This window comes from Adiantum capillus-veneris, chromosome 3 (assembly GCF_014529385.1).
Source record: "Adiantum capillus-veneris isolate H3 chromosome 3, ASM1452938v2, whole genome shotgun sequence".
NCBI lineage: Eukaryota > Viridiplantae > Streptophyta > Polypodiopsida > Polypodiales > Pteridaceae > Adiantum > Adiantum capillus-veneris.
The window spans coordinates 77,958,278-77,985,234 of NC_140933.1; the positions used below are offsets into that span (position 1 = coordinate 77,958,278).

At 44.1% G+C, this 26,957-nt stretch overlaps 1 protein-coding gene across 2 annotated transcripts; it reads left to right on the forward strand.

The window, feature by feature from the left end:
• Positions 1–948: 948 nt before the first annotated feature.
• On the forward strand, positions 949–26,957 carry SAC3C (SAC3/GANP/Nin1/mts3/eIF-3 p25 family). 2 transcript variants are annotated; one of them, XM_086508776.1, is made up of 8 exons: positions 949–2,618; positions 2,753–2,853; positions 23,231–23,402; positions 24,606–24,844; positions 24,918–25,003; positions 25,223–25,316; positions 26,418–26,510; positions 26,666–26,957. In XM_086508776.1, the coding sequence occupies exons 1-8, from the start codon at positions 1,109–1,111 to the stop codon at positions 26,861–26,863; spliced, it is 2,493 nt and encodes an 830-aa protein (XP_086364902.1). In that variant the 5' UTR covers positions 949–1,108; the 3' UTR covers positions 26,864–26,957. The 2 variants fall into 2 exon arrangements, with proteins under 2 accessions (XP_086364902.1, XP_086364901.1); XM_086508775.1 differs by having other exon boundaries at positions 950–2,618; positions 23,231–23,452; positions 24,632–24,844.

A 26,957-nucleotide genomic window follows, 5' to 3' on the forward strand; every position in this document is an offset into this window, starting at 1 on the left:
TAATCTTACTTTTGTATCAATATCTTACTTAAGTGATAGCATCTTGTTCATGTGCTTAATCAAATGTATTAACCATGAATGCTACATTAACTCATCCACCTTAAATCTATATTAGGATATTGCTAAATAATTTAGGGTACTTTCACTCATAGGTAAGGCATGGATATTTATGACATAACGAAGGTGTACATCATGCAGCCTTTTGCGATTCGCCCCTGTATTTTAGTGCGAAACTTTGCCTCATTCTAGCAAAATTTTCAAAATTGAGGAGTAGGGTTCATTGGGCATCATTTTTCAAATGCAACAAGGTTACATGATGTCAACAAATGCCACCAGGGATTGCGCACAAAACATGTCTCACACACAAGCTCCCATCGGGTTCACAACTTGACATTCCAATCAACGACCAAGATTCTTTCCAACACTTATTTTCAGCCATAGATTCCGAAAAAAGTGTGGCGTTCCTTTAGTGACAATTGACAACACTTGTTTTGTGATCATCATGTTCTAGCCATAGATCCCTTCGAAAAGTGAGATGTTCTTTAGTGACGTCTAAGAAGGCTATTTTGGAGGTGGCCCTTGTTGACGATTGACGAGGGTAGCTCTCACCCACGGTGATCGCGAGAGAAGTGCACTTCATGTGCGCTCATATTATAGTCTACTAGTACGGCCGGCCGCCTTCGACGGCCTCTTTCTCTCCCCCCCTCTCTCCCTCTTTATCGCATGCAAATTCATTTTGGACTTTAACCTTCAGGTCGCAGATTGCGACACGTGTAAAGAGCTCCCCCTTCCGCCATATTATGTTGGTAGATAGTGATCGCGAGAGAAGTGCACTTCATGTGCGCTCATATTATAGTCTATAGTGATCATTGAGAATTTGAGCACCTCATTGAAAAGGGAACATAAAGAGGATTCCTGTGATTGATTAACATCCCTTAATGCCATTTCACTGTGTGAACGGTCAACGTTGTCGCGGAAAGGTGCTGTGAGGCTCTCCCTCTCTGCCACTCTCTCGAATACGTGCGGATTGTTTTCGGAGAGCCTGTGAGTCATGCTTAAATCGAAATGGGCTAGCGGCAAAGGCATCATCTAGCAGTCTCTGCATCATATGGCAACTAGAGTGTCTCCTCGCAGCAATGCCTCCTCCGCATCTTCTTCCTCTACGTCCTCTACGCGCAGAACTTACCGAAACCCTAGTTTTGGCAGACATTGCGACAACCCTAACTTGGATCCGTGGGTACCTGATGGCAGAAGTGCTTATGCAGCCAAGCAGCAGCAACAGCATACGAGAGGCCAATGGGGTCAGAAGTCTCATCAAGCTGGGAGAGGTTGGAGTGATTCCGCAACTCAATGTGCTACTAAGGAGAGTGACAGTAGGTTGGAATGGAGATCACAAAAGCAGGCAGTAGATAGCTTTTCAGGCTATTTAGACAGGGGGCAATTTCAGGGTGCCCATCAGCTGGAACGGTCATACAAATCCTCGTCCTTTCAGCCACAAGGCCTCCCTACCATGCGCACATCGAATGGCCAGTGGAATGTGAATCCTAAAGAACAAAGCTTCTATGCCCAGCAAAGTGAGCCACAATCCTCATGGGGAAGGCATCAAACCAAGCCGAATCGGCTTGTTCCAGACAAATTTGCACGTGGAGGTAATATTACTTATGACCAAGGGTATACGTCAGGCAGAAACACGCATGACAATCATGGCATCCCAGCTACAATCCTCAATGCCACTTCAGAGATAAGAGGGACAGCTGCTAGTTTTCAGCAGGGATTTAGGGACTATTCTATAACTTCCAACCACGGATCTTTAGGCCATGTCGGCCAATCTAGCCAAGGATCAAGACATTCAACAGGACGTGTTTCTGGAAGTGGAGGAGCAGTTGAATTGCAAAGGGCTCAAGGTGGTAGCAATGGATGGGAAAAGCCAAGAGTATCCAACTCAAGAGGCCTTGGAGAAAAAATTGACAGTTATCGGCCTTTAATAATCAGAGATGGAACTGGACAGAGAAACGATGAGGTTGCAAGTACATCAGGTTCTTTAGCAACAAACAGATATTGGGAAGGTATGGGTGCAGTCACAGGTAGCTGGGCAGATGAATGTGGTGATGATGCCCCACAAACATTTCAGGTGGGAGCCAAAAGCGTTGGCAATACTTACAAAGCAGAACGGGGATACCATGATGTGGCAACTATAAGAAGGCCCAATGATAGTGACAATAGTCGGAGCAGTTTTGATACAGGTGTGGCAAATAGGGATAAGTGGCGTCAGAACAGCTGGCGAGGATCAAATGACAAAGTAGGTGCTGGTACCAGCACACATTCCCTAAACAGTAAACAAGGATCTAATGTCAAGCAAGGAGAGGCTGGTAGAAACAGTGGGCAACAGGGAAGCGTGAAGCATTCCATGTCCACTGCTTTGGATCATATGGGTAAGGCAGGGACGTCCAGCAATGAGAGAGGTGGTTTGCAGAAAGAGGTTTGTTTTCGTGGCAGTGAAGGTGGTCAGGAGGCTACAACGCCTAAGAATCAAATGCTCTCTGCACAAGAAAATGTTGAAGTATCTGATGATGCAACGCTTCCCTTCATTATGGGAACGTGCGAAGACATGTGTCCTTGTAAGTGGATGTAAAGCTTTTCGCTGTTTCCGAAGGAGCCTGTTATTTGAGAGAATTGAGCATCATGAAAAATAGCTTTAGGAGCACCATTTCAAGGTATCTTTAATTATTATGCTTTTGTTGTTGTGGAACAGTAAAGGAGCGCGAGCAGAGGGAGAGATTGAGGGATCTAGCTGTTTTTGAGCGTGTCAACAGGAATCCTAGCAAAACATCCAAACAGCTAGCTGTTAAAAAGGTTTGCTGCCGTGCACCTCCCCTTATTAGGCTGCCAGTCTTTTTCTTTTGTTCTGTTGAAAGTCTATCCCTGGTGTTGTGTTTAGTCCACTCCATTCCATTAGATGGCTGTCATGTTGATATCAAAAACAAACATCTGGAACCATGTGTTTGTGGCTTTTATAAATTCTGTCAGTTTTTTAGCCTTTGGCCTATGCCCATTTCTTTTAGTGAGGATTTCAATTGTACCTGTTCTTGGCCTGCTCATTGTGTGCTGTTTGTATGCTTCTGAGCAGAGTCACCATGGCTTTGTCACTTAGAGATCTGTTACTAGGATGGCGCCTCTTCCAGGGACTCATTTATTTCTCGAGGCAGATGCAGATCCTTTGTTCATCTCGTCAGCATCTGGTTACTTGCGTGGCTCCCTAAGCATGATTCCAGATTTTTCTCACAAGGGTGATTCATTATTACAGTGTGGTTTGTACGGAAGCCCCAATGCCTTAAGATCCTTACTTAGTCTACAGCACTCTACCGCATGAGACAGCCTTACTGGGAGGTTGTAAGAAAATTCTCTTACTCTTTGTAGTCAGCGGGACACGACAGCAGGCTGCTCCAAGGCAGCGGTGGAGTGCTGCTTTTATTAGACAGTGGTCACGATTACAGTTGTTCTTTTCCTTCAGCCTAGGGCAGATGCAGCGGCCTTACACACGCCACAGTAGTTTATATTACATTCCCCTTGTAGGCTCCCTTGATGAATATATCCTCTAGGGGACCTTCCCTATGGTCTTAGTATTGTACCTCCTATTGAGCAGACTGTTGTAGCATCTCACAAGACTCCTTGTACAGAGAGAGAAGAAGAAGAAGAAGAAGAAGAAGAAGAAGAGAGAGAGAGAGAGAGAAATGAAATGAAATGAAATGTTATATTAACGTCTTCAAAAAGCCAGAGTGACCTATGAGACCAGAACGTTACAATGTGGTGGATTGATACAAAGTCAGAGTAACAAAATGACAAAATAAAAATACTATGGAATCCTAAACTGGTAGGTGTGAACTAAGCAGCTAGCTGGGATAGCGAAATAACAAGAGATCGAGCATAGGTCGCTGGCGGATCTCATCAATCTCCGCCATGGTCAGCAATTTGACCAGGCATCGTGCATGTCGGGCCAAAGTGATCCGAATCCTCTGATGTAGCCTCCGTCGATGCTGTGTAGTCTCCGCAGTCATGGGCGTCTGGATCTCCCTAGCTAAGTCGCTCGGTCGATCAGTGTGCCTCTATCGCTCGGTTGATTAGTGTGCCTCTGGTGTGAGGCGACGAGCTCTGCTGTGGTTGTAGCTCCTCCGGGCGTTGAGTGTCTGCTCTAGAGAAGTTTGTGATGTGTCTCTGAGACTGGCTAGCCTCTCCTCTCATCAGGCTCTCTGTGTGTCTGTGCAACTCGAGCAGAAACAAACCAAGGCATCTCTGATCCTCGTACCTCATGACTTTGTAGAGTGGTCCAAAGCCATCTCTGAATAAGCAGTGGAAGCGGCCTCGTATCTCGTAGTAGACGGGGCAGTGGCATGTGTCGTGGGTGTCTGGATCTCCCCAGCTCAGTCGCTCGGTCGATCAGTGTGCCTCTGGTGTGAGGCGACAAGCTCTACGTGGTAGTAGCTCCTCCGAGTGTCGAGTGTCTTCTCTATAGAAGTCTATGATGTGTCTTTGAGACTGGCTAGCCTCTCCTCACATCAGGCTCTCTCTGTGTCTGCGCAACTCGAGCATAAACAAACCCAGGCATCTCTGATCCTCGTACCTCATGACTTTGGAGAGTGGTCCAAAGCCATCTCTGAACAAGCAGTGGTAGAGGCTTCGTATCTCGTAGTAGATGGGGCAGTGGCATGTGTGGTGTAACTCTGTCTCAGGCTCCATGTCACACAGGGGGCATGTCTTGGCCTCTGTTGGTACTCCACTGTAACTCTCAGTCTCGATCCGCAGATGGTGTTAAGATGTGCGTATTTGGCCAATAGCACATCGTATCCCATGAGACAAGTGGGTGTCCATGTATCTGGGCCTCGTCACAAAACCGTCCTTCGTAAGCTGGAAAAGATGCTCTCTGTAGAAAGCCATCTTCGTGTCCAACTCCTGTGCCGACTGTATCCATGTCCTCCTGGTGTCTAGCTTAGTCAGGTCCTAGCGGATGAGCCTGGTGATCTCGGATTGTGTAACAGTCAGAGAGGGTGCATCCAATGAGTACTTGAAAGGGGGCAATCTGTCTATGCTGAACCCAGCCCCTTAAACCATGATGTCATCTCCCCATACCAACATGTTGTATCTCCCTGCATGGCTAACTATCGAGAGGATTCAAGTGCAAGACGGGTGTATCTGTCTCTAGGAAGTTTCCACATGCGGTGTATGAAGGAGACAGATCTGGTGAGCGCCTCAGCCACTAGTGGGGGGGCAGCTAGCTCTGCTCGGATAATGGCACGTGGTACTGAAGCCTTGGCTCTAATGAGCCGCGAGATCATAGAGACTAGAGGCTTCTCCATGTTCTCCCATCCATCAGTGCCACGTGTCCTCCTGTGATGATCCAATGAAGGCCCCCATATCTCAGCTGCATAGAGAAATGCAGAAGCCACCAGAGTGTCAAAGAGTCAGAGCTTCGTCCGAGGCTCCTGAAACTGAACACATTCTCTCCAATCTATCCAATGCCGCATGGGCTTTGGTCAATCTAGTCTCTACTGCTCTCCTCAATGAAAATGTTGGTCCACTAAAATCCACTTCAAGGTAAGTGTAAGTGTCATGTGACACATCCCAACCCTATGTGTCCGTGGACAAGCTACACCATAGCAGGGTTCCCGTCAGCTCAGTCAGTTTAGATTAGCAGTGATCTGGCACTTTTGTGAGTCTATTCGTAGACCGTGCATGCCAAGTCACTTAGCATAGATGCATATCCTCCGGTTGCACACAACATGATCATCGGAATTCCCATCAGAATCCATTAGCATCAGTTAGGGGAATTTTCCAATGCATTTAGCCTATTTTCCTATTTATTGGGATTTTCACTTATTATTTTTAAGTGACTTTCCAACAAAAGTAGGTAGGGCAATTTTGCTAAGTTAATATATAAGCAAACCCAAGTTAGCACTTTCTGGCAGAAGAGGCACCTTGCTCAACAGGCAACTTCTCAGCAGAACCTTGGTGGATTCCCTCCAAGCAAGATCCCAAGCCTTGGCGTTTTCTCCAAGCAGTAGATTCCTATCCCTAGCGCTTTCAACAACATTCATCGCCGGAAAGCCAAGCCCTTGGCGTTTTTGCATCAGATCGTCGCCGGAAAGACCATCACATGCCTGGCGTTTTTCACATGCCCAACGTTTTTGGAAGATCAGCTAGCGTTTTTGATCAACCTCAGTCTCTAGCGTTTTGGATTTCGGCAATAGAAAAAGTAGCAGATTCAGACCACAAGAAGTAACAGATTCAGCCCCGTAAAGATCATCAGTTTTCAGCCATGAAGAACCTCAGTTATCAGCCCTAGAATGCAGATCTGCAGCAGTCAGAAACGCAGATTTTCAGCCTATGGAATAGCAGCAGATCAGCCCCAGGTTGGTTGCAGAAGTTCCCCCATTTTCAGCCATAAAAACGCAGCCAAAACAGTCATTTTCAGCCACCAAGAAGACCATGAAAAACAGCAGATAAAAGATCCTAGATTTCAGCCATCAAGTCGTCGTCGTCATCGGCATCAGTCCATTGCATTCGCATTGTACACCTTTGTGCAATCAAAGTAGACCACTCTCGCCGACGAGAGTGGGGCCTTCGGAGGAGGGTTTTACAACCTCTCGGTGTCGTATCTCTTCTCTCTCCTTCTCTCAGTCTCATTCACTTGCACGCACAATATCCACTCACTTTGTTCGTGATCATAGCACTCTCCATAAGACGGAAAGCTCTCTCTTTCCCTAAGAACTAAAAGGAACCTTGAGCAATAAAGATCACTAATCTTGAGAAAATACAACATTCATTCTGCTGCACCTTACAGTAAGCATCTATATACTCCACCGTCTCCTGGCCGTATGTAAATGCGGGCGTTGACCTCGTGATTCACTGTGGGGTGGTATTAAATACCACGACCTTGGTTTTACCAAGGTTGACAGACAAACTACTCATGGGCAAACCTATGCAAAGCATCCAAGTGTCGTTGCATCCCCTCCGGAGAGTCGGAGATCAACACAATATCATCAACATATAACAATAGCCGAATCCATGTCCTTGCCAGCGATGCACCTCTATCACCATATCTCTCAATGTAGTCAGAAACCTCATCTACATACATACCAAATAGAGTAGGAGAGAGTGGGCAACCCTGCTTCACACCAATGGTGGAGTGAATCGGTTGTAGATAGACCCTCAAAGGTGCATACATGCCTTACTACTGATCTGTACAACGCCATAATCCCCCAAATGAACTTTGTGGGTACTACCATCTCCTGTAATCTGCGCATCAATCTAGCTCTAGGTACTGTGTCAAAAGCTTTGCGGAAGTCCACAATGCTACAATAGATCCGTCTCCCGCGGGATCTGCCCTCCTCAATGATGGCCCTGAGTGTCAAGATAAGGCCAAGAGTAGAAAAACCTCTCCTGAACCCTGCTTGCCCAGCTGCAGGCATTCCCTCCCTCTTTGCCCATCTACTTAGCTGCTGCTCAAGAATGGATGGGTACAACCGTGCCAATGTGTGTCCAATCATGATAGTGCGATAATTCCTAGGCTCCATAGGGTCTCCTGACTTGAAGATAGGTACAATCGTAGATAGGCTCCAAGTATCAGGCAAACCCTCACACATGGCACGATTAAACATAACTGCTAGAAGCTCTGCTAGTAGATCTCTGGCATGCATGGAATGCTCAGCCACTAAGCCATCATGATCATATGCTCGCCCCGTCCTCATCCTGTCGATGGCCTTCTTCACCATCTCAACGTTGAAAAAAGCACGTGTGTGGGCATGGATTGGGGGGTCGGGAAGGGGTGGCCGTCCAGGAACTGTGTACAAAGATGACGCGTACTGACTCCCGGTCTCTGTAGAGATAATGGTGGTGGTTGGGGGGGGGGGGGGGGGGGCGCTCATGAAAGAGCCGCCATGCCTCACACCAGTCCTGACTCAAGAATAGTTGGTATAGGTCCTGCTCTAGTCCAGCCAAAAATGCCCTCTTCTTTCTTCGCACTAGGCGTCGAAAGTTTACTGTGATTGTCTGTGAGTGATGTCCCTCAAAAGCACCTCCCTCTGAAGTCTAGCTCTAGTATGGTGGCATTCCTCATCATACAAGCTGTTCTTAGGCATGCTCCGTGAACGGCGACTTTGCTCAGGTTGGGTACGTGGGTATGCCTCTGCTGCTGCATTATGTAATGTCTGTGTTAGTATAGTAGTAATCTCCTCTAGAGGTCGCCCTCACTCCTCAGTGCATAGGCGTCTGTAGATCCCGTCTATGTATACATAATCCGTCTCGTGCGTGAAGGTGTAGCGAGTAGGGGTTGCTACCCGTGGCCTGTGTGCTGCATTGAACTGGAAAGAGACGATCAACGACACAAGAGCATGATCCACTGCCACCCCAACAGGTGTGGGCCCAACTGTGGATCCTGGATACTAGAGATGAGATTCTTCTGTGCCATGACATAATCCACTGTGCTGGCTCCATATCTGTGTGGAAAGCACGTGAAACCTCCTGCGGCGGGAAATCTCTGTAGGCCATTCAAGATGGCCAATCCATGTGCAGTCTCCATGTCTATCAAGTGCCGTCCATACTCACTGCTCAGTATGTTCCCCATCCTGTGATAGTTTGGATAGGCCCGTCTCTGTAACATCAAGCTCTCTCAGCATCTCCTCTGAAGTATTGTAAAATACTGTCTGATGATGGGCAATCCTATCATTGAAATCCCCTAGGATGATAATGTCACCATCTCTAGAGAACTCCCATTTGTCATCATTCAAAATAGAGAAGGGAGACTGTCCTCTGGGAGGTGCATATACTGACGTACTCGGGGGAAAGTAGCAAATAGCAATGTAAAGATATCTGTCTGTCTCTGCTCTCAATCTAACCCACATGTACCTAGCTGGCTCATCCCTGCGGGCTATATGTATCAATGGCTGCAATTCCTCCCTGAATAACACTGCCACTCCTTCTAAGCCTTGCCCTCTGCGCTCTGATCGTGTCTCCTGTCTACAGGCTGTATCCCATCTGTATCCACTAATGTTAGGCATAGACTGCCTAGGGGCCTGATGTGTCTCAGAGTAGAAGATGATGTCTCTCTCGGTAAAACTCTCCTCAAAAGCACCCACATCAAGGCGCATAGATCCATTACAATTTCAGGTAGCAACTTTGAGTGTGGTCCCATAGGCCTCACACTGTCATGTGGAACGTGGCTCCAAATTCACCACTCTTCCATCTCGATAAAAATCAATCTTACCTTTTTCCCTTGCCGCTCTAATCTCTGGCATCACCTCCTGCATATTGGCGATCTGTGAGAGGGTAAGGTCGTCCCTGAGGAAGATACCTGTCTTCTTAAGAGTTGGTCTCTTCTTCAAAAAGTCCTTCGCTTCCATGGAGGGAAAACAAAGGATGAGTGCGCTTTCTTTCGAGGTTTCCCCCTTGCTCCCATTTTTCTTGTTGCCCACTCTCGAGGCTTTTGAGTGCATCGGCTCATGAATCCCCATCAAAGCCATGAGTTTTTTTACCTCTTCGTCTACATAATCTTTGTCTTTAAGGCCGCAAATTCTCACATGTAGAGAGATTACAAGTCTTCCTTGCTCCTCTTCTAGTGTCAGGTTGATAATGGTGGGTGTAGACATTGTTTCCTTGCTTTTCCCTTTCTTGGCAACCTTAATCCATTTCTCAGCCTCATCTGCTTTCTGTTGAGTCTTTGTAATAACGTCCACCCAAGAAGTAGTCATTTCTTTATGCTTCTCTTCCCCCTCTTTGATGGCTCGCACTTGCTTTTTGATTGTGTTGAGTTCTTCTATTACAGAGGGTTGCAATTCTCCCTCTTCAAGCGTGTTTCGTGATCATGCCTCAGCGTGTTTCGTGATCATGCCTCAACGAGCTCCTTCTTGAGTGACGCTTCGTCTTGGGCCGTCACACGATCTCCCATTGCAACGATTTTGCTTTCTTGGGCCAAAACGCGATCTTCAAGTATTTTTATTGTCCCTAATAGGTTGCGTTTGATATTGTTAATGATTTCGGTCATTTCTTCTTTGCACTTTTGAACTGCATCTTCTAAGGGGTCGGGCTTATCACATTATGCATACATGTTCTCCCACATTAAGCATACATGGCGTACATTTTCTACAATTTTTGCAAATTACAACAAATGCCCGCTTTCTGCAATTTCTGCAATTCTTGCAAATTCTGCAATTTTTGAGAAAAATGCTGAAATTTGAATTTTTTGCAATTTCCTGCGATTTTCCTGATATTTGCTGATTTTTGCCTGCTAATTTTTGCAATTTCTGAGAAAAAGGCTGAAAAGAGAGAGAGAGAGAGAGAGAGAGAGAGAGAGAGAGAGAGAGAGAGAGAGAGGTATTGAAAACCTAGCATTGTAGAGGAGTGTATATGTAAATTTGTTAGTGTATACCAACATCCATAGTATGGCTGGTGGCTGCAGATGCCAGCAGTGCCAGAAAACTACTTCTTTCACTCTAGGGTTCCTTTAATGGAATGTCCAGCAGATTCCTAGAACTCAGGAGCCAAAGTTAACAAAGATGAGGTTCCCAGAAGTTTGTTGTCATTAGAGTCTCCTTCATTGTCTTCTTGGAGTTCCTCCCTAATGTTGGTCTTCAGGAGCCACCTTCAGCAAGTGGACTGGTTTCTATCCTTGTTGACAACTCCTTGTTAGCTCCACTGTAACTAAGTCAGACTTTGTAAATAATTAATTTATTTACGAGAAAAGAATTATCTAATTAGTTGTGTGCACATCAGAATAGATTTAGCAGTTCTTGGGACTCAGCTGCGCCCAAGTTTGGGCCAGTGCACCTCAGGGAGACCCTAGCAGAACATACCTTGAAGCCCTAGCGATTGGGAAATCGGGTCTTCAATGAAGGGGTAGATAGTAGCCTCAGATTTCATGCTCAGAAACTTACGCGCCCTAGTGCAAGCACAGGAATGAGATGGGGTCCTTAGAATAATAACCCCAAGGCCTAAATCATTTTACGGCCTTAGGATAAGTCAGTTAAGGTATTTTTAAATTGTCTATGCCGGACCAAATGACTGGACAAGTGCGAACAGGTAATGCCAGAGCAGTGTTGGTACGGCATTGCGCTGGGGAGCAGCTAACAATTTCATTAGTAGCATTTGTGTGTGCAGTTGTGAGTTAATTTGCACACTTCATTAATAGCCTAGGGATTTTTAAAAGTGAAAGTTGAAGGGTTTTTAAAGTTATTAAGTGAGTGTGCCAAGTGGCACACTTACCAATGCAAACTAACTCTCTCTCTCTCTCTCACCCTCTCTCTTCCTAGCGCCCCCTCTCCCTGATGGCTATTTAGGAGGCCTTACTCCCCCATTTTTAGTGTTGGCAGTGCTCCTACCCCCCCTATTGTGAGTATGCCCTACGCATTGGAGCCCTCCATGGAAGCTTGAGAGCAGCCCCTTGTGACATATGTGGTGGCCTCGTGCTCCCATTGTCTAGAACAAGGGCTCTCATAGCCATAGCCAGCTTTTGGTGAGGTTTCATCGCGAGAAGTTGCAGCAGGCACTCTCTTCGTAGAGTGTGGTGGCTTTAAATTCTCTGTTTTCAGCCCTTAATCACCTCCTTTAGGTTGAATTTCAGCAAAATACATATAGAATCTAGTTCTTCTCTACCTACACTACGCGTACACCATCGCGGAAAAGGCCTCTTTTTCGGCTCTGGCAGGTGCTCAGGTAACATTTTCATGTTATGTGCAGAAAATTACAGCAAGCATGTGTGCGTGCATTTTGCGTGTTTCTCCCTTGTTTTTGTTGCAGGAATAATTATGCATAAAGGGACTCAGTTAGCGGAAGGTAGACTCTCATTTTCGAGAGCTTCCGTTGAGTTTTGTGGAAGATAGACTCTCGTTTTTGAGAGCTTCCCAAAAATCTCATAGCAGAGGGAAGATCCTCTCAGTATTCAGAGAGTAGCGTTCGCACTCTCTCAATCAGAAGCAGAAAGAAAGAATAGAGGACGGGCTATTGCCCCGTTCTTGTGCTTGTAAAGATTCTCCCTTAGTAATAAAGATATTCTCTTTATGGGGGGGGGGACCAGCCCATCTTCTGGTCCCCAATGAAGTGTCAAGCTTTTCCTCTCTCTCTCTCTCTCTCCAATTCTCTTGAGTATTTGAAGTACAATTAAAAGTCAGTTTACGCTTCCGTATTTTTTGTGACAGTGGTATCAGAGCAAGGTCATCTCTCTCTTCCTTAAGGGATTGACGACTCTTTGCAGACTGCAGAAATGGGAGGACGCGAGATAGAGTTCTCTCTCCTTCAACAATAGGTGGAAGAGTTGTAAAAAGCTCTCTCCCATCCAGAAGTCCAAAAGATTCTCCATACTCTTGAGAAAGGGAAGGAGAAAATGCCTATGGGGTCGGGAGAAATCCCGCAGAACCCAAAGGCGCCAGAACCAAGGAAAGATCCTTTGATTGGAACCTCCCGCATGCACGAGAGGCACAGGAAACCTCCAGAATGTCATGTGCGGTTTATCCCAAAGGTTCAAGAGCAGGATCCCCCTGATTCCCCTCAGTTCTCTTTCATGAAGGATTTGGATGACATCGTTGCTCCGAAAGACATGTTTCTTGACGATCCTTCGTAGCAAGAAGTGCATTCGAGGGAAAAGACTCCTGTCCATAAGGAGTCTAAGCATAGAAAGAAGGAGCATCATAAGAAGAAGCACCACAGGCAGAAAACATTCAACTCCATTCAAGAAGATTGACGATTCGGAAAAGATGCGCAAGTTTGAAGCAGGATTGCATGAAGCCTTGCAAAAGGCTATGAAGCTTTACCCTCGAGGTAACTTGCAGATACTTATGGAATCAGCCCGCATAGCTGATGGAATACATGACAAGGGTACTCCCAGGAAGATGGAGCAAAGCACTTACCATGCTAAGCAAAAGGCTCTCCATGAGCAGCCTACCTCTACTTCTTCTTCTCAAAAGAAGAAAAGAACCGCCTGCGAAGCAGAAGCAAAGCCAAATCAGCCCAAGAAAGGGAGATATCTCTCTCCTGCTGAGTTGCGAACCTACATTAGTGAAGGAAGATGCTTTTAGTGCGGACAAGTTGGTCATATGAAGGGTGATTGTCCTACCAAACCTCCACAACCACCCTCTTCCAATGCAGTCCCAGATGTACAGGGAAATACAACCAAGGATGGAAAAGAAAGAGCTCTTCTTAAAGCATGGGGTAGCATCAACAACCAACGGGCTCTCATTTTGTTTGACCCTGGCAGTACAGACAACTTCATCTCTACCAAGCTAGCTGATGACCTGAACTTACAGCCCAATCGTTTTGGAGTTTCTATTCAAGCACAATCTGCTTTCAAAGGACAGAATTCAAACTCTACTCTAATCATAGGGAAGTTGAATCTAAAGGTCGACGACTACAAGGATCAAGAGTCTTTTTTACTAGCTTCATTTGAAGGATGCGATGTTATCTTGGGAATGCCTTGGCACTACAAGATGTATCCCATTCCGGACTATGTTCAGAAAACCTTATCCTTTGCTCATAAAGGAAAGGAGTACCTTGTACTTGCAGATGCAGGTGATTGGCGTATCCCTATCGCCAATCACATTGCCATCAAGAAAGAAATGAAAAAGTGTGTTTCAGCGTACTTGATTTTTGCAAGAGAGAGAGATGTGTCTGTTTCACAACTTTCTTCCTCTTTAGAGCAAAAAGGACTTAAGTTATTAGAAAGTTATAAAGATTGTTTTGTAGATGAACTTCCAAATGAACTCCACCTTCGCGACCTGAGGATCATACAATTGATTTGATCCAGAAAGTTCTCCTCCAAATCAGCCCCCTTATCGAGTTAGTCTAATGCTGCAAGAGGAAATTCTCAAGCAGGTTAACGAACTTTTGGAGAAGGACTTAATAAGGCCTAGTACTTCTCCATATTGTTCACCTGTCTTGCTAGTATAGAAAAAGGATGGCACATTCCGCATGTGCATAGACTATAAATCTCTAAACAAGATCACAATCAAGAATCGATTTCCAATCCCTCGGATTGACGACATTCTTGACAAGTTACAAGGAGCAAGTGTTTTTAGTCGTATAGACTTGAAGAGCGGTTATCATCAAATCTGCATAGCTCCTCAAGATGTGCATAAGACTTCATTTAGAACAACTTTCGGGTTGTATGAATTCTTAGTGATGCCTTTTGGACTCACTAATGCACCAACCACATTCAACAGAATGATGGATAGAATCTTCCACTCATATAGAAGCTTCACATGCGTTTTCTTTGATGACGTCTTAATCTTCTCAGAGACGGAAGACGAACACTATAAGCATCTTGCCTTAGTGTTTGAAGAATTACGCAAACACAAATTATTTGTGAATGCTAAGAAGAGTGAGTTCTTTCTAAAAGAAATCCACTATTTGGGCCATATAGTATCTCACAATCAGGTGAGAAATGGTCCTGATAAGATTCAAGCAGTTGTAGAAAGGCCTACGCCAACTACAGTACATGATGTACGAAGTTTCCTTGGCCTCTGTTCCTATTATCGGCATTTCATTCGAGCTTTTGCCGCGATAGCATGTCCCCTCCATGACCTGACAAAGAAGTGGATTCCATTCCATTGGGGGTCTGGACGAAAACAAGCTTTCGAAAAGCTTAAGTATCTACTCAGTCACGGACCTGTTCTCACCGTCCCTGATCTTCGCAAACCTTTCGAGGTATACTGCGATGCATCTGGAGATTGTGTAGGAGCAGTTTTGAACCAAGAGGGTCACGCGATAGCCTATGAAAGTCGGCGCCTTAAAGATGCAGAGTTACATGTCTCCATATACGAGAAAGAGCTAATGGTAGTAATTCATGCTCTTTTCATTTGGAAACACTATCTATTAGGAGCTGATTTTATTATCAAGACAGATCATCAAAGTCTTCGCTACTTTCTCACACAAAGAAAGTTATCAGAAAAGCAGATGAGATGGGCCAACTTTCTTTCAATGTTCCATTTTCAGATTTTACATACTTCTGGAACGAAGAATGCAGTTGCAGATGCTCTCTCCAGGCGTCCAAAGATCAATGCACTAACAACAATTTATCATGAGGAACTAGAATCTCTCAGCGAGATGTATCCTCAAGATCCAGACTTCGCCACAATTTGGGCAGATCTTCAAGCTGGTCACTCAAAGCCACCTTATTCCATTAGGGATAATACACTCTATCGTCAACAAGCAATATGCATAGCTCAGCCCTTACGACAGAAGGTGATGGATGAAGCACATAATTCTCCTTATGCCGGGCATCGGGGAATTGCTTCCACCACTAGTGCCCTTGAAAGGTATTTCTTTTGGCCAACACTCCGTGCGGACATTGAAAAACATGTACGTGAGTGTTTAGTCTGCCAAAAAGTAAAATATGACAGACATAAAGTTTATGGCAAGCTTCAGCCGCTCCCTGTGCCTAACACGCCATGGGAAAGTATTGCCATGGATTTTATTACGGATCTTCCTAGATCCAAGAATGGAAATGATGCAATCTGGACTATAATAGACAGATTCAGTAAGCAAGCACATTTTCTTCCAGTAAAGAAGACGATCAAAGGTGATCACATGGCTAGAATATTTCTAGCTCAGATTTTTAAACACCATGGATTGCCAAAGACTATTGTCAGTGATAGAGATCCCCGCATGACTAGTCTATTTTGGCAGGCATTGTTCGAAAACTTGGGAACTAAGCTTGATTTTTCATCAGCTTATCATCCTCAAACAGATGGTCAAAGCGAAATCGCTAATGCCACTGTTTTAGATCTCCTCAAGTGCTATGTTTCGGAACGACAATCCGAATGGGAACAGTACTTACCAATAGTTGAGTTTGCGTATAATAATACCATACATTCCTCAACTGGTAAAGCTCCCTTTGAAATTATTTATGGGAAGGCACTCTTACTTCCTATTATGGTGACCAAAGAAAACATCTTCGCCGTACATGAATTTGTGCGCAATATTGATATTGCCCATCAACAAGTAAAGCAAGCGATTCTTCGTACTCAAGAGCAATAGAAGAGAAAAGCAGACAAGCACAGAAGAAATCTCAATCTAGAAAAAGGACAATATGTCCTGCTTCGGTTTGCGAAAGGTAGATTGAAAAAGCGGGTCGGAAAAGGGAAAGTTGTCAAACTTTCCCATAGATTTTACGGCCCTTTCAAAATTACATATAAAGTCAATGACGTGACTTTCAGATTGGATTTGCCTTCTAACTGGCGCATCCATAATGCTTTTCATGTCAGTCTCCTCCAACCATATGTTGGACCTCCTCCAGTGGCGCCAGTACACGAAGATTCTCCAGAAGTCGAAGAGACTGAGGAACTCCTTCAACCTGAACAGATCATACACCACTCGGAGAGACAACTCAAGTCAGGGAGTCTACATCGAAAGTATTTAGTCAAATTCAAGAATTACACTCCTTTAGATGCAAAGTGGATGACTGAGTCCGATCTTAAGGACTACCTAGATATCTTGCACAGTTATGTTGACGCTCTACAGTTGAGGTCAACTGTTTAGAACCAAGAGGGATATAACTAAGTCAGACTTTGTAAATAATTAATTTATTTACGAGAAAAGAATTATCTAATTAGTTGTGTGCACATCAGAATAGATTTAGCAGTTCTGGGACCTCAGGTGCGCCCAAGTTTGGGCCAGTGCACCTCAGGGAGACCCTAGCAGAAAATACCCTGAAGCCCTAGCGATTGGGAAATCGGGTCTTCAATGAAGGGGTAGATAGTAGCCTCAGATTTCAGGCTCAGAAAATTACGCGCCCTAGTGCAAGCACATGAATGAGATGGGGTCCTTAGAATAATAACCCTAATGCCTAAATCATTTTACGGCCTTAGGATAAGTCAGTTAAGGTATTTTTAAATTGTCTATGCCGGACCAAATGACCGGACAAGTGCGAACAGGTAATGCCAGAGCAGTGTCGGTACGGCATTGCGCTGGGGAGCAGCTAACAATTCATTAGTAGCATTTGTGTGTGCAGTTGTGAGTTAATTTGCACACTTCATTAATAGCCTAGGGATTTTTAAAAGTGAAAGTTGAAGGGTTTTTAAAGTTATTAAGTGAGTGTGCCAAGTGGCACACTTACCAATGCAAACTAACTCTCTCACTCTCACTCTCACCCTCTCTCTCTTCCTAGCGCCCCCTCTCCCTGATGGCTATTTAGGAGGCCTTACTCCCCCATTTTTAGTGTTGGCAGTGCTCCTACCCCCCCTATTGTGAGTATGCCCTACGCATTGGAGCCCTCCATGGAAGCTTGAGAGCAGCCCCTTGTGACATATGTGGTGGCCTCGTGCTCCCATTGTCTAGAACAAGGGCTCTCATAGCCATAGCCAGCTTTTGGTGAGGTTTCATCGCGAGAAGTTGCAGCAGGCACTCTCTTCGTAGAGTGTGGTGGCTTTAAATTCTCTGTTTGCAGCCCTTAATCACCTCCTTTAGGTTGAATTTCAGCAAAATACATATAGAATCTAGTTCTTCTCTACCTACGTTACGCGTACACCATCGCGGAAAAGGTCTCTTTTTCGGTTCTGGAAGGTGCTCATGTAAAATTTTCAGGTTATGTGCAGAAAATTACAGCAAGCATGTGTGCGTGCATTTTGCGTGTTTCTCCCTTGTTTTTGTTGCAGGAATAATTATGCATAAAGGGACTCAGTTAGCGGAAGGTAGACTCTCATTTTCGAGAGCTTTCGTTGAGTTTTGTGGAAGATAGACTCTCGTTTTTGAGAGCTTCCCAAAAATCTCATAGCAGAGGGAAGATCCTCTCAGTATTCAGAGAGTAGCGTTCGCACTCTCTCAATCAGAAGCAGAAAGAAAGAATAGAGGACGGGCTATTGCCCCGTTCTTGTGCTTGTAAAGATTCTCCCTTAGTAATAAAGATATTCTCTTTATGGGGGGGGACCAGCCCATCTTCTGGTCCCCAATGAAGTGTCAAGCTTTTCCTCTCTCTCTCTCTCTCTCTCTCCAATTCTCTTGAGTATTTGAAGTACAATTAAAAGTGAGTTTACGCTTCCGTATTTTTTGTGACATCCACTGCAGTGCTTTGTTGCTCATTGTCACGTGTACATCTAACCCTATGTGTACGTGGACAAGCTACTTCATGCCTAGGGTTCAGTTCAGTTCAGTTAGCCTAGCTTAGGAAGTGATCTGGCACTTTTGTGAGTCTGTTCGTAGACCGTGCATGTCCAGACACTTAGAGAGTAGATGCATATCCTTTGGTTGCACACAGCATGATCATCAGCTTTACCATCAGAATCCATCAGGAGCATTTTACAGTGCAGAAAACCTATTTTTCCTATTTTAGTCATTTTTCACTTATTATTAATAAGTGACTTTGTTGTGAAACTGGGTAGGGAAATTTGACAAGCAAGTATATAAGAAAACCAAGCGCTAGCACTTTCTGGTAGAAGAGGCAGCAGGAACCTTGTGTTCAACAATGCACCCTCTCGGCAAGACCCCCCGGCAGCAAACCTAGCGTTTTCAGCCAACAAGGACCAGCGTTTTTCAACATTGCAGATCAGCCCCAGGGTTTTGCATTTGCAGATTAGCCTGGCGACAGCAGGACTCAGCAGATTCTCTAGCGTTTTTTCATATTGACATCAGATCAGGCCTAGTGTTTTTGGACAGCAATTCAGCCTAGCGTTTTGCAGTTTCTCGGTGACAGAACCAACATATGCATCAGCGTTTTGCATTTTCAGCATCAAGACACCGCAGAACAGCCCTTGAACTTTGCAGATCTCACCTTCCCGCAACAGATCCTCGCCGCACGGTTAGATCAACCAAAGTTTGCAGATTCAGCCCGCTATTTGTAGATTTCAGCATCTGCGTTTTCAGCGCGTCGTCGTTGCATCATTGTCATCGACATTGTCACCGACATAGAGTCAGAATTCAGCAGATCAAGGTTGGATCAAAACGTACGTACTGATCCGTTCCGTACCGTACGGACGTTATGTACAGATCCGTACCGTACATAACGATCCGTACGCCGTTTTTGTTTTTTTTTTTGGTTTTTTTTGGTTTTTTTTGTTTTTTTCGTGGTTGGTTTTGGGGGGGTGTGGGAAGCCCGTACAGTGCTGATTTAAAATAAAAATCCAAATCTCTTGCAATAGTTACGCAATAGTTACACAGTATATGGTTGTCTTGTAAAACGTGTCTTTGAAGGTCTCTATAAGTTGTTGGCTTCTCTTGTTTTTTATTGGAAATGTCCTAGAAAATTTAGTACTTTGCGGTTTTTTTACAAGAGTACGTATTTTTACGTACGTAAAAAATTTTCGTGTACGGAACAACGTACAGTACGTACATATACGCCACGTACATTACGTTTGGTACCACCTTGCAGCAGATACAACAAGATTAGCAGATTTCAGCCATTAGCATTTTCAGATTTCAGCCTGTCTTGTCGTCGTCCTCATCGTCGTTGACATCGTCGGCAAGTCCAAAGCATTGTAGAGATTTGTGCAATCAATAGTAGACCACTCTCGCCATAGAGAGTGGGGCCTTCGGAGGAGGGTTTGACAAACTTTTCTGGTGTCGTATTCTTCTGTCTCTATCTCTCAGTCTCAGCACCTTCATTTACAGTGTTCATCACTTTGTTTGTGTCCATTGCACTCTCTCACTAAAGGAACGGAAGGCTCTCCCTCCTGTAAGTAAAAGAAACCCTTGAGCACAGTTCGGAGCACTCATCTTGAGCAAAGTTCAACATTCACTTCGGCTGCACCTTACACTCATCTTGTGGCATCCTCTTGCAGTCTCTTTGTGATATCAGTTGCCTCTTCACCCTCATCTTTGAATCAAGTGCCCTCTCTCTTCTGTTTATCCATTGCCTTTTGTTGCCACATAAATCAGTTGGCGGGCAATGCCGGACATTAGAGCTCTTGCAGAGTCTTTTGGTGGAATTGCCTATCTTTTCGAGGCTACTGTCATCCTCTTTCTACTTAGCTTGCGAAGGCACTTTATACTCTCTTTGGAAAAGGCTGGCTTTCAATTTTCTACAGTTTGTGTAATATTTTTAGCCAAGGCTACAGAAGAATGAAAAATGATTTTTGTGCACACAGAATAGATTTATGAATTTATTGGTACCAATTAATATTTCAAATGAACGGGTAAATTTTTCGGTGCAATGTGCCATTTGGGAATTTATCTGTGCTCGGATAATATGATAAGTAGAACAGTAGCCGGACATAGTGCAGAACAGATCAGAACAAGCACATGAATAAGATGGTGTCCCTAGTTCGCTCAGAAAAGTCATGATTCCGGCCGGACACAGTGTAAGTTTTTTTTGGAGGCCTGTGGCTGAAATATATTCAGCCTTTGTAGTACTCGGTGCCACAATTTTCTGTAATCTCGAACACCAAGAGATAGCCCCACCAGCTAAAGTAACATACCCCTGGTGGATTTCCTACTGTCAAGATCTCTTGCCATATTTGGATCACAGAACCCTCGCAATTCTAGTGTACCGTGTCCATAGCATATACATTTCTCTTGTGTACCTTCTAAGTATTGAAAGATTCCCGTAACTGCTTCCCAATGTGGTTTGCGAGGATAAGACATAAATCTACTGACAAGTCCCACTGCATGAGAAAGGTCAGGCTGTGTGGCAACCATGGCACCATGCATATATCAAAGATCCGCAAGCTGATGCATAAGGTATACCCTTCATAGCATTTGCAGCTACATCATCTTTTGGACAATCAACTTTGCTAAGTTTTGTATATGGTTGGCAGGTGCAGCGGAATTGAAATGGTGAAGATCTAGTTTTACACTTCCACAAAATCGTTTCTTTCTTTCCTTGTGTTAGTGATTTCTTTTTGCTTGAATGATGGTTCCTTTTACTTTCCCCTAAAGGAGGGGCTGAGAGAATGCATGCAGTAGAGATGTGGAGAGAGAGAGAGAGAGAGAGAGAGAGAGAGAGAGAGAGAGAGAGAGAGAAGAGCGACACTAGTCCCAACCAACCCTCTCAATGGCCCCTCACACCATTGCCGATGTGGTATCTGCATTAGATTGCGTAAATGGAATGTACACACAATGCAATACCTCAAGTGCAGACTCTACTGATTCGAATGATGACAATCACCTTGGTAACTCCTCAAGACGAGGCACCATTGGGGCTGATTTGATGCACCTTTGGATCCCTCTCGATGTGCGATTGCGGATGGCCACAAGGGGAAGATTCGGGGCTGAATTACGATCCCGATGTGAGAGGAATGAAGGGGTGGAAGCTGGCTGCAAAAACGCAGATATGGTGTGCAAAACGCAGCAAATCTCACGTGTAAAGCAGGATTGAAAACGCAGATCTAGATGATGGCAATGATGGACAGCAAAGGAGCACTCGATGCCGGCAAGGGAATGGCAGAGGGGAGGCTCGATGGGATGGCGAAGTACCCGACCGCAACAGGACAAGCTAGCGAGAGCAGATTTGGCACGCTTCCAACGATGGAAGGGTGTAACGGGGACGGGCACCACGTGCCAACAAAGAACAGACTAAACAACTTTAAGCACTTCAAATAACAACTGAATTGAAAGAGATGCACGATACACGAGACACGGAGTAAGAGAGCACTGGCCCCAAACGCAAACGCTGGCACCCCTTTCGATATTTCTTTATATTGCTTTAATTCAGTTCAAGCCAGTACTCCTTGCTCGTATGTGCAGCAATGTCAATGAATTCGACTCAGCTGAGTAAAATTTCACTGATGCATGAAACGTCCCAAAAATTTCGAAGCTTTTGTGCACCAAATCTGCAATTTTTGACGCAGATTTTGCTGTTGTGCATGAGCAGCACAAGGGCTGTATTTACATGCATGAACCGGGGTCTGGCTTGCCTTGCGTGAAGTAGTTTAGGCTGCCTCAGATCTGCAAACAATCTACGCGCGCTGCCTCAGATTTCGCTGGCTGCTGTATGCCTAGAAAGAGGCTCTGATACCAGTTTGTAGTGCACAGAGGAAAGTGCAGGTGGAGCGCTGCAGGGACTCGTACGGCAGAGAGAGCGAACGTGAGAGAGAGCGCAGAGTTTTTGCATGTACTACTTACGATAGTACACAAAGAATAAAAATGTAATTTTATGTGTTAGGGTACATTAAGGGTGTGTTCACACCAGTATGAGTGTAAACAAGGAAGGAAGGGCCTTTACACCCAACATTGAAACGCCCAACATGAAACTTGAGCTGAGACGCTCATGTCCTTTCATGGCTAACAAAGTTGAGTCATTCTGGGTAATGAATTTCTCTACGTGATCACGTTTTGGTTTGAAGTTTTGTGTCCTCTTTCCAATGAGGTGAAACATTTCATACTGAAACTCTATGTTCAGAATGAAATGTTTCAGGGCTGAAATATTTCGCGTTGATGTTGCGCCCACATGCACAACCATCATCTGAAAGATTCAACTGTCTGTAAGGGAAAATGAACTGAAAACCACCTATTAAATGGGTAAAAAGTGGAAATGAGGCTATAGTAAGGGTAAGCCAAACTGTAGAGTACAAAGTAAAAGCAAATGAATCAACACTCGTCAATATTGGATAGGAGGTAAGATTAATACAAATTCTAAAACTAAACTGGGGGGTGGGAGAGAAATCATCCAATTAAGTGTTGCATGGTTCTCAGCGGTACAGAATGGGTCTCCTACATTATGTATGAAAGACCTATGTCTCTTAATTTTTAAGAGAGAGAGAGAGAGATACCAACTAAGATCAATTTATAGACTGTATTGCTGCCTTTATTAAATTCCTCCCTAGTCATGAAAGGTCTTTTGAGCATCTTCTCTCTCTTATCATGATCAAATCACTATTTTATTCACTTTAACCTCAAATTAACAAAATCGGCATGTAGGCAAGCACGAAGGTGTGTTTGTGTGTGTTCATTGAAGCATGCTGATTCATGAAACTTTGCTAGACACACAGTCAGAAATTGAAGAAGATGATTTTACATTAGGTGATCTGTTCATAACAATCTGGTGGTGAAGTCGACCTTCACATCATGTAACCAAACCAAAGCAATATGGTGTTGTCATGTACCTGAGCAGATGGAAATTGGAATCTCTGACTTCAGCGTTTTTTAATTCCCAAATATGAAATGCACAGCCATGCTCTTTCTTTTTTAAAGTTATTTTGTTGGACTACTAAATACTTATTGAGTGTATTGGTGTGGGTAAATATTTGGTCAGTAGAATGTGGTGGTGCAAGTTAGTAGCGGCACAATATCAATAACCTAGGGACTAATTGTTCGATTTTGACAGTTTTGCAGGACCTTTACAGGTGTGAAATTGCTCTCAGAGGATGTGCGTCCTTTACGCATCTTGTGGAGCACTTTGCAGTATCTTTTGAATCTTTTGGATGACACCGAATTTGCATTTGATGTCATTCATAATTTCCTGTTCGACCGCACCCGAGCTATTCGACAAGAGCTCGGTATGCAACGCATAGCTAACAGTCAAGCCATCAATATGTATGAAGAGATCGTATGTTGCTGACTTTTTCACACTTATCAAGTACAATTCATAATCGCTTGCATGATGTATGTCCAAACGTCTCTCTCTCTCTCTCTCTCTCAAAACGCATGTACTTTTACAAAACACTTTCCTCTGCTTGAGCAATTCATAGGACTCTTGGATGACTCCATTTGCCTTGGAGTCTTGTGTCCTAGGAAAATTTAATGCTTCCTATCGATTTCAGACACATTTGAGTATTTGCTGCTTGCTTTTCACCGCACCTTTTTTTCTTTTGCATAGTTTTTTTATGGGTAACAACTGCCGTAGAGTGGTCTGTTTGTCTACACTGATTGAAGACTAGCCTCTTACATAACTTAGCAGTCACACATTTTGCGCAGATTGTGTGGGGGGAGTTTCACCTGAGATTAGTGATCTATATTGCATTGATTGCCGCAGAATTGCACAACCATGGGGATGTGCACATTACATGCATACATGGGCGTGTGTGCATGTGCTTGCAGGCGCACACGCCCACACAGCATTGCCTTCATAATGGGGTCGAGGAACAGAGATATGGTGTGTAGGTACTGGGGCCTGAAACAATGATTCTTTTGACCAGTAAGCTAAAATTGGATATGGAAGTCTGTGGAGGCTCAACATGAGAATACTAGCGAGGTCTAAACCAAAAGTTTTTGGCAAGTATTTCTGTTGCATGAAGACATATGCATCTGTTTCCATTTCAATTCGATACATTGTTGACGACTCTTTAGTAGTGGGATTAACATTATCTTTTGAGATTAAGGAATGTGTCCGTGCCTTTTGGTATGTTTTTGACCCAGTACGTTCTTTGTGAAAGCTGCATGCTGAGGCATCTTATAATTGCACTTTACATGTACAAAATGCAATTTAGTTAGCCTCCCATTCTTTCCATTGACTAAATTGTTGCTACTCCAGCTCCATTTCCTGGTCACGGTTTTACAAACTGCAGTTTCTGATGCTTGCTTTGGATGGTAATTTGCTTAATTATTTTGCATTCTCTATGGCTCCTTCTGCTTTTTTTCACCTTTTCTGTAATCTTGTGGGGTTTGTTATTGTTAATTTGCTTGAAGGTTGGATGGTTTTCATTACACCTCTTTGTTTTCCGCTAGCTGTTTGAGTAGGAGCATGTTTATTGGCCTCTTAGAATTCAGGGTGCTGTGGACACTACAGGTTCGCTTCCATATCTTGTCAGAACATGAGCTCAATCAGCGAGGGTCAGGGCGACGTTTGTCCGATTCGCATCTCAATCTTCAACAGCTTTCGAAGTCTCTTTTAAGCCTTTTTGACCTGTATTCTCTCAATCGTAAAGAAAAGCCTGCAAATGAAGCAGAGTTCAGGGCTTACTATGTATTACTGAACCTTGATAGCAATAAACATCATCAGGTATTTGGAGGCTTACTATTTGGAAGTTATGTCAAATAATGCGATTCTTGACAGTGTCCAGTCCTTGCTGCAGGCTGATTTATTATCAGTTTGGTTCCGCCAGTGTCCAGCCGTATTATTGAAATCTTGGGAGCTCAAATTTACACGAGCAATCTTAAGGTATTCATACAGTACATCTTGATTGTTAGATTTGCAGTTAAATCATTTTGTTTCTCGTTTTCTAGGTTTCGACTACTAGTCTCTACGTCTTGGCTGTGATTAAATTTGGCTTAAACATATATGAGCTACAAACTTGCTTTCCTTTTTGTTAAGCTGCCCAAATGGAATCTTTAGATTATTCTACTTTACTGATTTATCTCTCTTTGTGATGCATGCTAGATGCTACCGTCTGGGCAATTATAGAGCCTTCTTTCAACTGGCTCAGGAAGCCACATTCTTACAAAGTTGTCTCATGGAACTTCATTTTAATGAGGTAATGTTTTGTCTTCGAATGTTGGCGCATGTTAATTACCAGTTAAAGTGTTACTTATCACTGTGCCACACTAGGCTCCCACTTAATTCGATTAGAGAAGTTCATAACTTAGGAGTGTAGGAATTCTGTACACCCTCTTTGATTTGGGGCGTGGGCATGCCGAAAACATGTGGATAGGTAAAGAACTCCTATTAAAGGGTTCTGCTGCAGAAGAATGCTAGAAAGGCCTCTTGGGTGTAACAAGGTTTCTCTTTGACAAGACTGTATTTTGCACGTTCCTGGGAAAAATTTCCTGGTTTGTCAAGATGCAGGCCTGAATCTGGGTCTGACGTGTTATGTAAATAGGAGCTTCTTGAGGCCAAGCCTGTTCTGCTTCGCACAGGTGGCTTGAAAAAGGTCCTGTGCAGGAGTTGTTCATGTGCTTGAGTACAGAGTACTCTTGCTAGTCGTGGTGGTAAAGCATATTGCACCACCCCAAGGTTCACACGTAGTGTACCAGACTCTTTGAGCCACAGTTTTTGAATACATCCCCCTTGCTGCTTCTATAGTTTGTGCATGCCTGTATGGCGGGATTACATCTTGGCTTTGTCACTTGGCTGGCAGTTTCCTAGCTCTTACAATTTCCTGGGTCACATTTGGTTTTTGAACGGCCAGCTGCGAATCTTGTTTTCATGGGGACAACTTTCAGTCATTGATGTGGTACTGTGGATATGCTACCAGCTTCGGTTCATGAGTTTGATATGCACCATTGTCCCATCACTCGATGGATTGGTTTGGAAGGCTCACTATATGCACGTGCTGTGCCTTCCACTGCTACCCACACCCTAATGACTGAACTACTGCATACTTTTTGCAGTAACCGATACAGTTCAGCTAGCTCTCAAGGGCAGCGGGGGGTGTCACCCCTCGTTCTTGAGACAATGGTTCATACTAAGGGTGTTTTTTTTGGCCTGATCGGGGCAGATCACTTAGTGGCATAATTTTTGGGCTAAACTTGTGAATTTACAAAGAAAAGATCACCTTTTGAAGACATATTTCTGTCTGTATGTGAAGTTCTTAAAAGCATTGTCAACAGTTGATAACATTTGAAGTTCATGACAGGTTCGACTTCAAAGTCTTTCAGCGATGAATCAAGGAGGTTATAAACTTCACCCTATTCCACTTGCAGACATTGCCAAACAACTTCTGATTAAGGTATGTCTCTGCTTTTGATAAGAGTAGCACATTGCCTTCTATAAGAACTGGCCCGATCCTTCCTGATACAGAATCTATAACCTTATGTTAGTCCTCTATTTGATTCATTCAATAGTACATGATAATGTCTCAATACAACAAAAATGTTCTAGCAGGAAGGAGATTTGGAAGAGCTCTGCACCCTTTGCGGTCTTTCAGCTGGAATGGATTCGTCCAGAGTAAGGTGTCTTTTTGTAAAGCAATCTCAATTCTCAGCTCCAAAGGAGCTTCCTTTCTACAGGTGTCCTTGTATAATAAACAAAAAGCCAGCGTCTTATTTTGAAGAAGTCACTGGCACAAGGCAAAGATTGTAATAATCAGTCTTCTATTCATTCTATTTGAAAACAATAATGTCATCACAGACAGTACATACATCTATGCTGTTGGTATGCCATCGGATTAGGTGCA